This window comes from Haemorhous mexicanus, chromosome 5 (genome assembly GCF_027477595.1).
Source record: "Haemorhous mexicanus isolate bHaeMex1 chromosome 5, bHaeMex1.pri, whole genome shotgun sequence".
NCBI classification, from domain to species: domain Eukaryota; kingdom Metazoa; phylum Chordata; class Aves; order Passeriformes; family Fringillidae; genus Haemorhous; species Haemorhous mexicanus.
In genome coordinates, this window is record NC_082345.1 from 6,712,181 (window position 1) to 6,728,931 (window position 16,751).

The window sequence follows — 16,751 nt, forward strand, 5'->3', positions numbered from 1 at the left end:
GACTAGATTGGATTGTTGCTCCTTACATCCGCTTCCCCATTTTATTTCTGACAGGTCCTGACACCCACACACACGCTCCTTGCTCAGACTCAGATAGAGCTGATTTTTTATCTGCTTTGAGTTTTTGGCAGCATTTTTCATTCCTCGTGGAGAGTTTCAGTAGCTCCTATCCTGGTCCTTAGTGCTCAGGCCTTTTGCCCTTATGCTTTCCATACTTATGGGTCTTACCAGGCCCATCATTAAAACATCACAAAGGCAAGGACTGTACCTCCTCTAGGCTCTGAAACACAGAAGCTGCTGCTGGCTACTGATCTCCTTTGCAACTCCACTGGGTCCAACATCACTGCCCCCCTTCAGTCTGAGCTTCCCACTGCAGAGGAGGTGGAACCGAGCAAACAATCTGCAACAGGTAATTTATGTAATGAATTTACCCTTTTCCCTGAGCTAATATGCATGAGTGGGTGCTGATGTCTTCAAGAGCATTCCCTGTTTGAAGAGGCTTGCCTTATTTTTTTCCCCTGTGCACCGCTTTTAATGTTACATATCAATCACGAGTGTTCCCTGGTGCATCCAAAAGCTGGTGTTTGCTATTCAAATGGCGTGAAGTTGCAACTGTTTACATAAGTTTGGAGAAATTGTTTCTGATCCTGAAGTGGAAAAGCATTCAAATACCTCTGTGATGTGCCTCACGCAGCCCTTTTAAGTGCGAGTTTAATGTTTACAGAGGTGCTCTCACAATTCATTTTTCATGAGCGTTTGTGCTGGGAGACCTTGGCTCCTGGAATGCGTGCACAAAGGGAAGCGTGAAAGCAACACGGCAACAAACTAGTGCCAGATTCTTGAAAATTCTGTATTTGTAAAATCAGTTTTTAAATTGCCCGACTCTAAACATGAGCAGTGGAGAGGAGTGTGAGACAGAGATGCCCCCTTTTGCTTGCCATACTCTATACCAGATAACATGGAAGCAAAGCAGCCAGGTGCAGATGTCGGGCTGGACTTAGAGGGTGTCCAAAGGAAGGCCAAGAGGACGGTGAAGGGTGTGGAGGGGAAGCCTGTGAAGAGCAGCTGAGGGCGCTTGGTCTGTTCAGCTGGAGGAGACCGAGGGGAGAGCTCACGTTCAGCTTTCCTAAGAGGGGAGGAGGGGGCAGGCACTGATCTCTCCTCTGTGGTGACAGTGACAGGACCCGAAGAAATGGTCTGGAGCTGTGCCAGGGCAGGTTTAGGCTGGGTATCAGGAAAAGGTGTGACCCACAGAGGGTGGCTGGGCACGGAACAGCTCCCAAAGGCAGTGGGCACAGCACCAGCCTGGCAGAGCTCACGGAGCATTCGGACACGCTCTCGGGCACACAGTGCGATTGCGGGAAGGTCCCGCGCAGGGCCGGGAGCTGCACTGGGTGATCGCGCGTCCCTCCGGCCGAGGCCCTCCCGCCCTTCCCTCATTTCCTCTCGGACCGCGGCTCCGCAGGGCCGCCCCGGCCGGCCGGAAGTGACGCGCCCGTGAGGGCGGAAGCGGCGCGGGGCGCGGGGCGTGGGGGCGCGGCCGCGGGCGGCAGGTAAGGAGCGCGCGCGGGGGCGGGGCCGAGCCCGGGCCCCTCAGAGCCCCGGGCAGGCCCCGGGACCCGGGCGGGCCCGGGGAATAGCTCTAGGAACGGCTCCGGAGAGCGGCCGCGGCGCCGGTGGGTGCCCTCCCACCGGGCCTGAGCGGGGCCTCCGCGAAGGGCTGCGCAGGGGCTGCGGCCTGTCGCGTCTGGGGGCCACAGGCGCTGCCCTGCGGGAGCCCCGGGAGCTCTTGGGCAGGAGAGCTTGGCAGCGCCTGATAGGGAGAGATAGCAGGGCTCGAAAATGGTTCTTTGCACTTCATGTCCTAGGTGCGTTAGGAAGAGCATTGCCTGCAGGTTGAGGGAGGTGATCCTGCCCCCTCTGCTCGGTGTTGGTGAGGGAGTGCTGTGTCCAGTTCTGGACTCTCAGGCCGTGTGACACATGGAGCTCCAGCAGGGAGCGACAAAGCTGGTTAAGGGACTGGAGCATCTCTCTTGTGAGTGCAGGCTGAGGCAGCTGGGTCTGTTCAGCCTAGAAAAAACATTTTCCAGACAGGATGTGGAGTCTTCCCTCACTGAATATTCAAGGACCATTTGGGTGCACTCCTGTGCCAGGTGCTCTGGAATGATTGCTTGAGCAAGGGGTTAGACCAGATGACCCACGAAGGTCCCTTCCAGCCTGAGCCATTCTGTGATTGTTATGTGGTGCTTCAGTGCTGAGCCATGGGTTGGGTTGGGAGGTCTGCCAGGCAGGCATGGAGCATGGAATTCTCAAGTTAGCAGTGACATACAGGACTCCTGAACTCCACAGTGTTTCAAGGAATGGTGAGGGCAATGCCTTTTTTCAGTGTAGGTCAGGTACCCTGTAGGGATGGACGGGAGATGCTGCAGCCTGAAGGGAGGAACAAAAAAAGAGAAGGAGGTGTCTGAGACAGACACGGGCGGGGGGTTGTTTTTTATGTGATTTTTTTTCCTCAGAAAGTCAACTGATTGCTTGTGGTGGGGTTTGGGTGTTTTGTACTATTTGTAACACAAATAGTACTTTGTACTATTCCCAGGCCAGTACTTGTGCTGGTTGTAATGATTTGTCAAATAAAACCATATTGTCAGTGTTTCACCAAAATTGCTGATGCAGTTATTGGAATCATCTTTTTCTATGTTCAAAGTAAAGAATGAGTTGGCCAGCAATAAGGAGACCATAGGACTGCTAGTCCTAGCTGTATACATGAAGAGAGGATGCTGATGGATTTAGGGAATGTTGTGAATTCATATCCAGTGGTGATGGTCATTGATAGTATTTATATAAGTAATCAACAGGAAATCCTGTGATAAGTTTCCCCCCTCCTTTTTATTTTGTTTGTGGGGGTTTTGTATTTTGTTTGGTTTTTTTTTTCTTTTCTTTTTTTGGTTATTAAATGTGTTTCAGATATTGAATGGTTGAATAGCACCTGGATTTTCCCAAAGACCTCTTTCCAAAGAGGAGGCTATTTATCCCTGTGCAGAGCAGGCTAATTCTTGACTCAGTGCAAGTCACAGTGCAGCTTCCAACAAGCAGTGTGGGGTAGTCCTGGATGCGGTTGTGGCATTTCACAGGGAATGGTGAGGGCATCAATCACGTGGTTGAGGCGAATGTCAGCTGGCTGTTTGCTTGGAATGACCTCTTTATTTCATGGAGGTTGCATGGGGGGTGTTGCTGCCCATGTTGTGCAGACTGGGCTCACTCATCCTGGAGGCAGAACTGCCCCATTCCTTGGCAGCTCCCTGCAATACAGAGCCTTCCTGGAGCAGTGAAAGGAAGCAGAGCCAAGAGTGCTGCTCTTGCCAGAGGCAAGGCCTGGAAGCAAAGTGGCTTTGGCATGTCCTTGTAGAGACTTCTCTGCATGGTAGTTTTCTGGGAACCAGAGGTGCTCCAGTCAACTTGCTCTTGCTTAGATTTTATTTTAGGAAGGTTGGCTGATAAGTTCTCCTGATATTTCATGATGTTTGTCTTGTCTGAGTAGTGAAGCTGGGATGTAGAGGCTGTGTGATATATCTCTGTATTCCTGGGATGCTTTGGATGGGGGGGAAACAGCCACACCTCCAGAGCCTGAGGCAGAAGGGTGCCTGAGGAATGCCTAGAGCAGCACAGGCTGCTATTCTTAGCATCTGTCCTTCTTCTATCACTCCAAATATTTAAACTGAGTTTTAAATCTTCGTTCCTTCAGATGCAAAGTGCTGTTCTCTCAGCTCAGGGGTTCTTGGGCCAGAAAACTGAAAGATAATTCCTGGGAGTTACTCTGCAGTCTGGCTTCTGGGAATACCAGGTGACTGTGGTCACATCAAGCTCAACTTGGGGAGTGAAAGGGAAGGGTAGGAATTAAGGGCTGGGGAAAAATAGTATTGAGGTAATCCTGAAAGCAAGGCAGATTTTTTTAATAACATTTTTTTAGATTAAAGGTAATGTGCAGAGGAAGAAGAGGATTATGTCTGAAATGGTTATGTTTCCCATGGCTGTGGTGTAAGAGATTGAAGGGAATAATTTTTATCACTCAGAAAAGCAATTTCTGTAGCTAATCAGCTCTGCTTAGACTCCCTCACAAGATAACCTTTCCCAGAAAACAGTTCATCCAGGTGTCATTTTTTTGACCCAGCTTTTCATCAGCTCCTGTCAGTCAGGCCACTCTGTAGGGATATTCCTTCTAGCAAATGTGAAGAGACTTGAAGACATTCCCTCTTTAGTGAGTTCTCCTCCTGTCATCTTTTAGAAATGCAAATTGCCTTTGCTTTTGAATGCATTAAACAGACAGGAACTGATCTGGTCACTGGTTTGATTTAGTTGTTTCCTTAACTGTGTAAGGTTTTGTTGTAATGCTGCTCGTGGAGCCTGGGGGCTGTAAAACCCCGGAACTCTGGAGCAGAGGAGAATGTGGAGGTGAAAACCAGGACACTGCAAGTTATGGTTTGTGGCAGTGGTTGTTGGATCTGCAGCTGAGGTCCCTCTGCAGGAGGGTGGAGCTGATTTTGCATCAGAAAATTAGAGGGCAAAACTAGCTGGTTTTTTTTTTTTTCTTTTTTTTTTTTTGGACATGGTGTGTTTCTGGAAATGAGTATTGCTATGGCCTGATAGTGAGGATGAGAAGCTCCAGACATTCTGCAGGAGGCTCTGTAGCAGCATTCTGGTTAGCCTGGTTTTGGAATCCCATTGTTTAAAATACCTTATTGCAGAGAAATGCTTCTCTAGAGGACTTTGCATAGCCAGTGGCTTCTGTGTACTTCAGGCATACAAAACCAAAGTTCCCCCATTTAGGACATCAAAGAAGGAGCTGTGGCTGGATGTTTGGGATGGGATTCTCAACTTTAGTTATGGTGTTTGTAGAGTAGGTATAGCTAAGCTGTTTGTTTAGTCTTCCTTTGTAATAACTAGTGATAGGAAGGGAAGGCAGGCAATTAGCAGAGTGTTTGTGGTCAGTTGTATATGCTGCCCTGGAATCAGATCAATTGTTCATTACAGCATCTGTCTGTCTCCATTACTGCTGTGAGCCAAAGGTGGCAGTTGCAGAGGGGATTATCTGATTAACTTTAGATATCAACATCTGTCTGTCAAAATGAGCTTTATGTATTCAGCTGGAGGAAATAAATTTCAGGCTGTGCATTGAGGACAGGGCTTTCTCAGCAAGGTGATGCAGTGAGGGAGGCTGCCTGTGCTTCACAAACAGAGCTCTGTGTTGAGGGGAAAGATTGTCCTGAAGACAGTAGTGGCTTAGAGGGAGTCTTAGCTTGTGGAGCTGGCAGGATTGAAGTGCACCTCTAAATTCTTTTAAGTCTCTACTTTTCAGATTCTCTTTAAAAAAAGAAATAATGTAATAGCATTCTCTTTCTGGAGAGACAATGTAATTTGTTGTATCTAATCCATCTTTAAATGTCAGGTATTTTGCCAAGGAGTTGCCACATGCTATTGTAAAGCTGGGCTCTGAGATCTCAAATTTTGGTTCTTTCTCGTAAGCTTAAGTGGAATATGCCAGTAGTGACAACCTAACAGATCTAAGTGGCTCTGAGTAGTTTTTTGGAAGAGGGGAGTCTCCAGATTTCACCTGTAGCTGCTGCCACAGGTCTTTCTTTCAAAGCAAAGTGTCTGAGCCAAAGTGTTTTTAACAAGCTCTGACTTCTTGAGAAGGAGGTGCCTTAAATGCTGGGCTTGTGTTTTCAGAAGCAGATTTTTGACAGTCCAGTGCTTTTCTCCACGTAGTCTTGCTGACTGTCAGGTGCCTCAGTGCTCTACTGCTTCTGCAGGGCCGTGGTGAGATGTGAGGCTGGCTCCTTTTGAAAAGGGTTTGGCTGTTCAGGTTGTCCCATATCAATGAGCCGTTGTGGGAGCAGGAGATGCCCTGTAGGACTCATTTTCTACACGGAGTTTTTGTTGCTGGTGCTCTTGTGAGGTAATGCTGTACTGTAAGGATAGGCTCAAAGGCTGAGGTTGAGCAAGTATCCTCTAAAGCTGGAGGGGAGGAGCAGAAATGGCTTTTACAGCTGTGGCTAAAGTAACCTTGTGATGTAGATTGGGCTATGGTGTGCTCCTGCTGCTGAGAGGGAAGGAGAATGATGGCTTCTCAAGTTTTTCACTTTTCCTGCACCTGTTGCCAGTTTCTGTGTCTGGGGAACTCCAGCTCCTCTGTTTAATTCACTCCTTGATAGTGGGCAGGGTGGGACAGCTAGAATGGACAGAGTCATTTAGTTCCAGAAATAGCACTGGGAGGCAAAATCACAGCTGATGCCAAGCACTCCAAAGATGGAGAAACCCCTTTCTTGTCTAAAATAGCTACTAGAGGTCTTAAGACCAAAGCAGTAACATCTGCAAAGGAGTTTGAGGGTGCTACTATGAGAGACATCTAGTAACATGAGCACCCTGGTGGAGTACAGCCTGCTACGGGGCCTAATTAGGGTCTTATTAATGCTTTCTTTCATCACTGCCTTCCAGCCTTCAGATGGTGATTAGACCTATTTATAGGGGCAGAGTTCCTTAATATACAGCACGGTGTACTTCTTGCCAATCAAATCAGTAGCATCTGCATCTTTGATTGCTGCTTAATAACATTGTAGAAGATTGTTAATTAAAAAATATAAATAGACCTTTCATCCTCTTAACTTACCGAAGTGCTTCTCTCCTGTCCCCACCTTGCTTCCCCCAAAAAAGGTTAAAGTTGGATTAGCACAGGGACTGTGGTGAGCCTCTCATCTCACTGCTGGAAATGCATCCTGCTATCCTATCCAGGAGAGTTACCTCTTGTGTGCTCTGCTGGGGGACTAAATTTCATCACCTTCCATGAATGTCAGCACAGGGCAGAATGATTGTATGCTGCATGAGAATAGACTTGTATGTAGGCTCCTGTGCTGCATTTGAGCATTTTCTAGCTTTTGTTTCAGTGTCTACATTTGTGTGTGTTTGTGCACACACTGCCTGAACAGCATTTCATATGCAATGGTATATTTTGCTTTTCTAGCTTTTCAAGTCTCTTTTTAAAATACTGTTCTCTGTTTTTGCAGCTGGTAAACTCACAGGAGTGTGCTTCATCTGTGGAGGGCAAGGTGTTATGATTAACTTTTTATGTTGTTCTTATTTTTTCCTTAGAGGATTTAATTCTGATATTTTGATGGGACAGCCTCTAGGCAAGCCTCCAGAACAATCAAGGTATGACTTGAATATGCTAGCAGATTTGACCATGGGAAAATGTTTGTCCAGGTAAACATGGTCGAAAGTATTACATGTAAGAAATTACTCTCAGGGAGGAATTTGGGATGACTTCTCATGGTTAACCAAGTTATGGATGTGACTTTCCTCTGTCAGAGGAGACAGCACTTTCTGATAAGCTATGCCCAGAGCCTGTCTGCTCCATCTATTGAGTGTGTTTGATCTTAAACTGTAGTTCATTTGTGGTTTGGTCTGTTCCCACTTTGGAACCATACTGGTGGTAGTGGAGTAGTGGGGTGTGGTGAGGGACATGCAGATGTGCTTTATTGCATATTGCTGATCCCTGTATCCTAACAGGTGGCTACAAGGCATTGATCTTTTATTGAGATCCTACAAAAGAGAGACATAGGGTGAGAGATAGCCTGTCACTGCTTTTTGGAGATAGTACTGCCTGTGGGAATTAAAGGCCTCTAGTTCTTGCTGCCTTTCCAGTGCAGTGACAGAAGCAGCAGCACAGTAATTGCTAAAGCAGCCATTGTAGCTTTGAAGTATACAAACAGATTTTTTTCAAAGTATTTAATCCCTCTTCTCCCCTGAGCCTGCTCTTTTTAGCTTCTTGAAACATGTTAAGGAAGCAGGTATTGTTGATGGCTTGCCTTATTCTCCCTTTATTTTCACAGCAAAGTACTCATCTGGTAAGTGCTTGTATACAGCTTTACATTCTGTCTGTGTTAAGGGCAGCCATGCTATTTAATATTGCCTTTGTTTATGTTACTTTGAAAAACTAAAATATTTTAAGGTTGCAGGGTTGATTTATTTTTAGATAATTGTCCCAGTAGTCAATCCTCCATAGAGCAGTATTTCCTAAAGAATTTAGGGAAGTGTTGCTTCTTTTACAAACTCTGTTTGCTCTGTAACAAGTTCTTTTGGGCTTGCCTTAACATGAGAAGTTTTATTCTTATGGAGAGAGGTGAGGAAAGCAGGTGGAGTTTCTCTGCCTACCCAGAGCAGTGAGTGATATACTTTCTTTTCCAGGGGCAGAGCTCCACATGTCCCTCCAAGCATTAGACTTGGCTGTGGTGAGTGAAGAGTAAGCCCAGTTGTTGGTTCCAAATGCCTGGAAACCCTGAAGTGCTCAGCCTGGTTTAGGCCTTCTGGAGAGGCAAGACAGTCTGGTGGAGACTGATTCTGTTTCCCACTCCTGCTGTTTCTCTCAGTTTTTGCCAGTGTGAGTGTTGGAACTGAGAGGGAGAGAGCGGCTTTGAGTGCTGTGGAGGAGTAGCCACTAGCCCTGAGGAGCTTTGGGCCAGCTTGCCTGAGGTGAAAGGCACAGACAGCTTAAGGCAGAAGTGCAAATCTAAGCAGTCAGGAGCTTTAGTCAGAAATTCCAAATCAGAACATAGCACTTGGAAGCAGGTGGTGCTGTGAGAAAACAACCTTCTTCACTTTGTTTTCACTTTAATAAGGTAAATGAGGTTATTATATAACACCAGAGCATATTTGTCTTGATCATGAAAGCTGACATAGAAAAAATAATTGAATAAGAAATGGCTGGAACCCCCAGATGCTACAGCTCTTTTCCAAAGCCTCTTTGATCACCAAAAAAAAAAAAAAAAAAGGCAGCTCTGTGTTTCTGTGTTGCTGTTTCTTCTGCTTTGTGTGACCCACTGGTGGTCAAACCACTAATGATTAAATCTCTTGGATGATCTGACATCTGGTTTTGTGACTCATACTTTCTTTGGGCACACATGTTCATTTCTCACTGTAGCATCAGAGTATTTCATGTCAGCTGCCATAATTCCAGCATTGCTGTATTTCCTGCAGAAACACACCCTCTGTAAGATTCTGGAGTGATACTGGAACCAGTTTGTTGCTTTGTTGGAAGTCCCTTCTGTATGTAAGATATGAGCAGTTTATTTAAACCTTTGCTGTTCGTGTTACATAAAGGCTTGGCACCCAATGGATAGGGTACAAGAGTTGACATATTTTAACACCCAGCACTCACTTTTTTATTTTTTATGTACTAATTCTGATAGTGGAGCATGGCAGGAAAATGTGCTGCTTCCTTCTCAGTGCACTGAGTTTGAGATAAAGGAAGAGCCAGTCTTACTGAGTGATGTTCAGTCTTTGCTTTCCTTCCTGACTTCTGCTGGGAATATTTAGAATTTCCCTTTTAAAATATTCCTTATTCCTGCAGTGTCTCTCTGTTAAGTGAAGCAGTTCTCCTTTTATTCTAATCATGTGGTGGCCATAACTCAAATTGTTTGTAAAACTGGCTTATTTCTCCAATTCATTTGGTCCTAGGAGGTAACAAATAGCAGCTGTAGCATGGGATTGTGCCCAAGTCCAGTCATTTAGTTGTTGCTGTTTTCTCTCTTCCTTGCTGTAGCTCTCCAACTTGTTCTGTTGCACAGAAAGAATTGTCTCTTGTATCTGCCTCTGGCAGTAATTTCCAGAGTCTGCCATATTTCTCCACTGTTTGTTTTAGGAAAGGTGAGAATCTGAAGCTCCTTTGAGAGTCTTCATGGAGAACCTGTGAAGGTGATGTTTACCAGCAGACAAACTGTGACAGTGGGACCCAGGGATTTTCCTGCTTTGCCCAGTACTGGGTGCTCCTCTCTTTGCAAGGGAGCAGAGGGACCTGAGGGAGAGTCTGCAGCTTCTGACTGTAGGGAAAGAAATGTTTTGGGAGTAGCTAGAGGAGCAGTGCTCCCAAGTGGGAGCATCTGACAGTCAGCAGTTGAACTGAGCTTGGTTTTAGGAAGGACACTAGGAGAATTAGGATTGGCGCGAGTCTGAGAGATCATATTAGGGCTGCATAATCTTATCTGGCCTCAAGAGGTGAAAATCTTGGCTTTCTTAGGATTACCTTTTCACAGGAATGATTTTGATAATGAGACAAGTTTCAGAAGTTTCCTTCTTACCCCTGCTTCCCCCTGTGTTTCATGACTGGACAATTACAGCTGTTTATCTGGCTGTGGTAAATTGGGTCATTGAGCTGATTTGAGTTAAAAATAGGCTTCCCAAACATCAGGAGCACTGATGCAATGGCAGGGTTTTGACCAGTGGCAGGCAGGATTATAAACTCCTTTTGCTGCTGGGGCCAGAGTAACTCATAACCACATCCTTGCTGTGTTGTTATATCACCCTTTACTCCATGGTGACAGTCAAAGAGTAGCTTTGAAAGGAAAAGTATTGAAGCTTGATTGTGGTCAGCAGATCAAAAACTGCTGTCTCAAAATTAGCTGTACTCATCTCAGATTAACTTGTATGCTTTACAGCTCTAAATAATAATTTCCTGTCTGCAGAGCAGGCCCAGTCAAGAAGACTAATCAGTGTGCAAACATTGCTGCTAAAGAGTGCAGATACAGAGTCTTGCTGCCAGTGATGCATGAAATGAAACAGAGTAGGTCTAGGCTTCCTAGACTGGCAGCAGAGCCAGCTTTGTAATGGCTGGGCTTGATCTTGCAAATTTGTTAACTGTGGAAAGGCTTCTACATACCCTTACATCTCATATGATTCATTACTAAACAGCCCCTCAAAAAAACCTCCAAAACAGCTCAGCAAAGCCCACATCCCAAAAGAATACCCTTAAATAAGTCACATCACATTTACAGAAAGCTTTTCCTACCCTACTGTGGTATCATCTTAAAGGAAAAATTTGGGGAGGGTGGTGTTTCTTAAATATATAGAAATGGCTGCAGGGAAGTCTAATCTGTTATCTCTTCGTTTTGTGAAGCAAGATAGGGAATTGAAAAAAATGTGTGAAGACCCTTCTAATTTTCACATATTAAACTGTTTTTTTTATGTTGTGACTATCACTCTCCAGGCTCCTGATTTGTGAATTTCTCCTGTATGGGCTGTGTTTCTATGTCCTTCTCAGCCTGCACTGCTATGGAGCCAGGAATGCAGGTTGCACACAGCACTGCTCTCTGAACTAGCTCCTGCTCCAAGTACCACACAGGGAATGTGGTGCATCCTGAGATAGCCCTGGCTGTTTCTGATACCTTGATTTTTCATCCTCCTTTGTTTTGCTTCTCTTCAGCTTAATGAATATTTTCTTATACAGATGTACAGAGCTCTGTGTGGTGAATCCTTGTAATGAGCACCTGTAAAACCCTGCTTTTACAGCCTGAATGAGAAGAGACATAGAGAAAACAAGTTTGGAGGGAGTTGTGTAGAGCTAGCAGTAGAGTTTGGGTTAGAAAACTGTATGGATACTCTACTCTGTTCATTCTTTAGAATGTCCTAATAGAAATGTATTTGTGTGTTTGCAATTTCTAATGTGCTCAGAGAAATGGATTTTTTTCTCTTTATTCTCTTCCGAGTCCCAGGAACTTTTTTGTTATTTTTGTGAATAAAGACATGGGAGGCCAACTTTTTGGGAACTGCTGAGGGAGAGGTGAGCAAAGCTCAGGATGGAAACATGGGTGGTGGGTGACCTTCTCCTGGCTGAGCTGTAGAGCAGTGGTACTGGCCCAGCTGCTTCCAAAAGTGTGCATACAGCTCTGGAGTGTGGCACACAACTGAAACATTTTGGTGACTGGTTAGGCTAGAGATGTGAAAGGATTCTAAAATAAGGAGGCTTCTTTCAAGATAGTTACTAGGGAAAAATCCAGTCCAGGAGCAACAAAGAGCTCCTGGGAGAATGGAAGAACTCTCATTAACTTACTTGAAGTAAGGGAGTGTGTGCCTATGCATGCCTTGTAATTTCATGACTTCTGTTCTTGGAAGGGCCTGATGGTGTGTTTCTTGGAGCAGAAGTGTGAGATTAAATACTGCCTTTTGCTAATAGGGTTGGATGACCTGAAATATATCCACGTGGAATATGAGGAAAGGGAGGAGGGGACAGGGTGATTTGTGATGAGTTTTATTGCCACTCTGAACTGACTTTGCTTCTAACTCTGGTCTTTGTTTTCAGCACAATACTGAGCAGAGATTTGTTTACTTTAGCATGCTAAAGTAAAATTATGGCTTCCAAAAATGTTCAGATAAGCAAGAGAGTCTCAGTTCACTGTAGCTGCCTTGAATGTATTAAAAATCCAATATGTCAGCCTTACTACTTGTGCCTTTTTCCTCAGCTTACCAATTCTGTTGCAAATGCTTTCCTAAAATAATTAGTGGAGCAGAAAGTAGAAGTCCCTGAATAACTGCTGTGATAAAATGGCAGTGTGTTTAATGTGTAATGACCTATTTGTTCTTTCCCTTAGGTACAATGGCCACAGTAGCCCAGAAGCACTATTTGGAAGGGCAGACATACTCAGTGCCCCTGATCCAGCCAGACCTACGCAGGGAGGAGGCTGTGCAGCAGGTGGCAGATGCACTTCAGTATCTGCAGAAGGTGTCAGGTGATATCTTCAACAGGTAAAGTGCTCTCCTGGGGGGTTGGGTGCTTAGCATTCAAAACAGAGTGCTGGAATTAGGTTGCAGCAGTGAAAGGGAAAAGGCATTGTGTTGGTAAGCAATGGGAATTCAGAAAAGAGATGAAAAAGGACCAGATGCACTTCAATATGAGTTTATTAGATTTGAATCTGTCAAAGTTAACCATAATGAAATGGCTGCAGTTAGCCAGAGATTGTTGGTTATTAATTTTATATTTATTTTTATTAATGACTAAAAATTATTATTTTTTTATTCCACAAATTGCATTACTGCTTCTGCTGCATTTATCCCTTATTCCTTCTTGCTCATGTTTTGAAGGGGAGGCATTGTAATTTAGAGTATCCTGAAGATGTGTCTTCTTGAATCATTGAACTTGAAGCAGTGAAGTAGAAAATGTCTCTTTGTTCTGAGCTCTGCAATGTACAAACTGTTCTCTTTTGGCTTCTGGTGTTTCACACTTCCCTTTTTGTGTGTTGGAAGGGCTGAGTGCCCTGAGTAAGACTGGGTTTCTTGCCACGGTATCATAATCCATCAAAGTCTATCTCTTCAAGGATTTGGTCCAGACTTGGCACCTCTTGCATATGATCATCTTTAGGATTGGATCCTTAAGGCTGTCTACATATCAGATCAGAGAGATTCTCGTGTTTGCTTGCAAATGATGGTAGATAATGTGGTGCCTTTTTCTGTCCAGTGCCATCTTTGACATCTCAGTGCTCGGAGATGGTGTGGAGTATCACTGGGAGGGAAACAGATCAGCATTTACCTTCTCATAGTCTAATCAGTAAAGCACATGCTTTGGTTTCAGCAGGTCCCATGACTATCTAGTTTAATTTCTTAAGATGTGAGCAGGATCATGATGTTCTGTCTTTCTTTGAGTTTTGGAAGGTTTTTTTAAGGATAGATTGAAGTTCTGTGGTTTCTGATAATGATATTTGGAAGGGTAGCCTCTTCAGAACGAGCAGTGTCTAAGGCTGAGCTCAGGTTATTGAGGTTAAAAGGGTTTTCCACTGGAATAGTCTTTGTTTGGGCAAGGGCTGTGTGTGGGCTGGATTAGGCTGAACACAACGTCTACTTCATTTGTGCTCTTCCAAGTAGAGGAATAGTTCATGATCTAAGGCTGGGAGAAGGCTTTCTAGAGCTGCCATAAACATGTGGAAAGCACTTCTCAGACTTGGGCCTCAGTGCTGTCCCTCTCTGTGGGGTAAATGAAGCTCTTGATAATACAGGAGTGGCTCTTTCTCTGTCTCTATTTTTCCCTGTTTTTCCTCTCCAAACTGCTGTCTAACACAGTGCCCTGTAATTTCCCTAGGGAGATAAGCTTGCTGCTTTGTATGCAAGTCACTCCTGAGTACTGAGCAGTAACACTGAGCAGTGACTGTGATGCTGTTCTCTCACTCTTTGGTGCACTCATGACTTTTAATTACCAATTTTCTCCAACAACAGAGGAGGCTTCATTGGCTTCTTTGTTTGCTTTGCCTTTCCAGCGAGGTCTTGGCTCTCTGGTATAATTATGAGCGATTTAGTAATTATGCAGGCATCTGATTGGAAGTTCCATGACCTTGGTTGTTCCATGTCAATCAAGGGGCAAAGCTTTCAAGGTGAGAACTTTGCTACTTAGTGACCTTTTATCTTCCCTTTCCTGTGATAAGGCAGCTCGTTCTTCCATTTCCAGGGAGGAGCTGTCTTACCTGGGGAAGCTGGCTGTTTTGATCTGCAGAGCAGCAGCTTGCAGTGTTGATGAAGAGGAAACTTGTTCACTGTGGGAGACTTGGCTGAGTGTGTCCAACCCATTACTTCAGTACTAAAGAGATGCAGATGTTCTGAGGTTGTTTTGTGGGAGCAGGTGGATTGGTACAGTGCTTTTGAGAGTGGCAAGCCAATCTGTACTTTGTTGAAGGTGGAGTGAAAGTGTCTCCTACTCTCTATGAAGAAAGGAATATTTCCACAACCAGATCTTTGTTTCCATTGTAGCTAATCAAAGTTTCTGCTCAGAATTGTTGCTGACATGACAAATGAGTATGAAATCTTCAAATGAACATGTCCAGATGACACAAGAAAGATACCTTTCCATTCAGGGAATTGGAAGAAAATACATGGAGCTTTCTTCCACTTCCCCCCTTTTTGGGCAGTTTGAGAAATAACCCATGTGACAAGTCTCTGCCAACTCTTCTTTCCAGTCATTCTCAAAGAAGCTTGCTGGCTATCAACTATGGCAAGGTACTTGGTGAATGAGACTGCAGAATTCATTAGTTCATAGACAATCAAGGGATGTGTGGGTGCAAAACCACGGGTAAGCTATGGCTGAGACCTAGAGCATCCCCAGTGGGCCCAGCCTTGGAGAACAGGCCTGGACTGCAATCAGGAATCATTTAGAGCAGGATACTTCAGCTCAGCATCCCTCTCCATCATATTCCTAACTCTCAGGAGCCGAGACCCACCTGCCTTTTTTCACATGGGGAGCATCAAAGCTCTTGGTTGCTGGGCAGTAGAGATTGATGTCTTAGGCCAGTGCTGTCCAGCAGTGCCTTCCTCTGAGGAAGTCCTGTCCTCTTGGGGCTGATATCAGTGCTATGACAAGACCAAGAGGCTGCATGTCCTTCTCAACTTTATGCTTTGAAGTAAAGGAAGTTTTAAGCTTGTATGTGTTAACTGAATCCAAGTCATTAATCTATTGTGGAAGCTGCAAAGATCAGCTTCACTGCCTGTAGTTACTTAGATATTAATACTGCTTAAGACATAAATATTCTAACATAATATCTATTTGAATTTTACTCCTGGGTTTTAAGGAAAGGATTTTGATACAGGTCACAGGAGGTGGGATGACCAGTTTAAACCCTCAATTAACAGTAGTCTTTCATCTGTTTGTTTTCTCATTACCAGTATTTTCTGGGTGGGAGATTGTGTTGGAATCATGTGCTTTAGAGTATTTTACAGGAATGTTGTTGGTATAAGTGCTTAAAATAAGTGTTGAGTTTAGATTTCCTGATATTCCCTCCTAGTTAGGTAGGCTTGTCCTTCAGGATTTTTCAGTTTCTGAGGAGTTTGTGTTGGCAGGAAATGCTAATAGTTTCTAATATTGTCCATTTGCTATTCAAAGTGTTCACTTTTGAGTAATAGATGTGTGGAAAGTTCTTTTTGCAAGTTATCTCATGGAGTCTTACAGTAGTAGAAGGAAATCAAATGCTTGGGCTTAGAAGGTTGGTATCAAGGTCCAGGATTTTCCTGTAATCCAACCCCACATTGTCCTGTATACAAAATATCCCATCTTTATACTTCTTTTTTTGCAGTTTATGGAAAATTTTCTGGTTGTTATTTTTTAAAATCTTTATTCAGTGTCTTTTGCTTGTCTGGAATAATACTTTGCTAAACCAATGTATCCTGTTTCCTCCCCAGCTGAATTCAAACTAATTTCATATTACATATTTGAAAAGGGCTTTAATATTAAGCAGAAGTTTAACTGAGAGCTGCACTCTGAAAAGCGTAGCTGGAAAACAGAAGCACTGTGGAAATGCTCTTTGGGGTGGGGAAGAAATCTGGTAAGGCTGTGATAAGGAAGGTAAGGAGTAGCTGGCTGGGCAGCAGAGCCTTCAGGGATGTTTATGACAGGAGCAGAGCTGAGATGTGAGTAGTTCTGAAATTGAAAATACTAACAAAATCTTAATCATGAGGTACATTTGTGTGTTTTAAAGACCTCCTTGCTTTAAACTTACTACTTTGATTAGTCATGATCATCATTAATGGAAGTGGGGACTAGTACATCACTGTAAATGTGTTTAATTTAGGGGGTCTGTGGAATGGAAACTTGCCAAGAAGGGTCTTGCTGCAAGCTGCACTGTGCTCTTTGTTGTGCACTGGGGCTCTGGGATGCAGCTTGGAACTTGGACACTGCATTGTGTGTGTTCCTCTGCTGGCTGCAAGGGTGGATCTTTCTAGGAAGAGAGCTGTCCCCTGGGATGACTCCCCATGCAGTGAGTTTTCACCAAGAGACACACTGTAGCACAGGTAATCGAATTTTCTCCAGTTAATTTGAGAGTGTTGTGACTCTTGTTTAAAAACAAGGTGCCTCATGGTACTCTGAAGTTGTCCCAGAGGTCGTCTGAAAGAGGATGCTAGGTCTAGATTTGTTTCAGGTACCTCTCTTGAGAGGCTGTAGGAGCACTTGTTTG

General features: G+C 44.4%; 1 protein-coding gene across 3 annotated transcripts in view; it reads left to right on the forward strand.

Annotated features, from left to right (window-relative positions):
• The first annotated feature begins 1,460 nt into the window (after positions 1–1,460).
• WASHC1 (WASH complex subunit 1) overlaps positions 1,461–16,751 on the forward strand; it is a 38,523-nt gene continuing 23,232 nt past the window's right edge. Inside the window, exons 1-3 of one of the 3 annotated variants that reach the window (XM_059845725.1) lie at positions 7,151–7,203; positions 8,239–8,282; positions 12,414–12,567. In XM_059845725.1, the coding sequence (XP_059701708.1) occupies positions 7,166–7,203; positions 8,239–8,282; positions 12,414–12,567 (236 nt within the window). In that variant the 5' untranslated portion in view covers positions 7,151–7,165. Of the gene's footprint in view, positions 1,554–4,945; positions 7,204–8,238; positions 8,283–12,413; positions 12,568–16,751 lie in introns of those variants that run through there. The other 2 variants (XM_059845726.1, XM_059845727.1) reach the window with 2 other exon arrangements.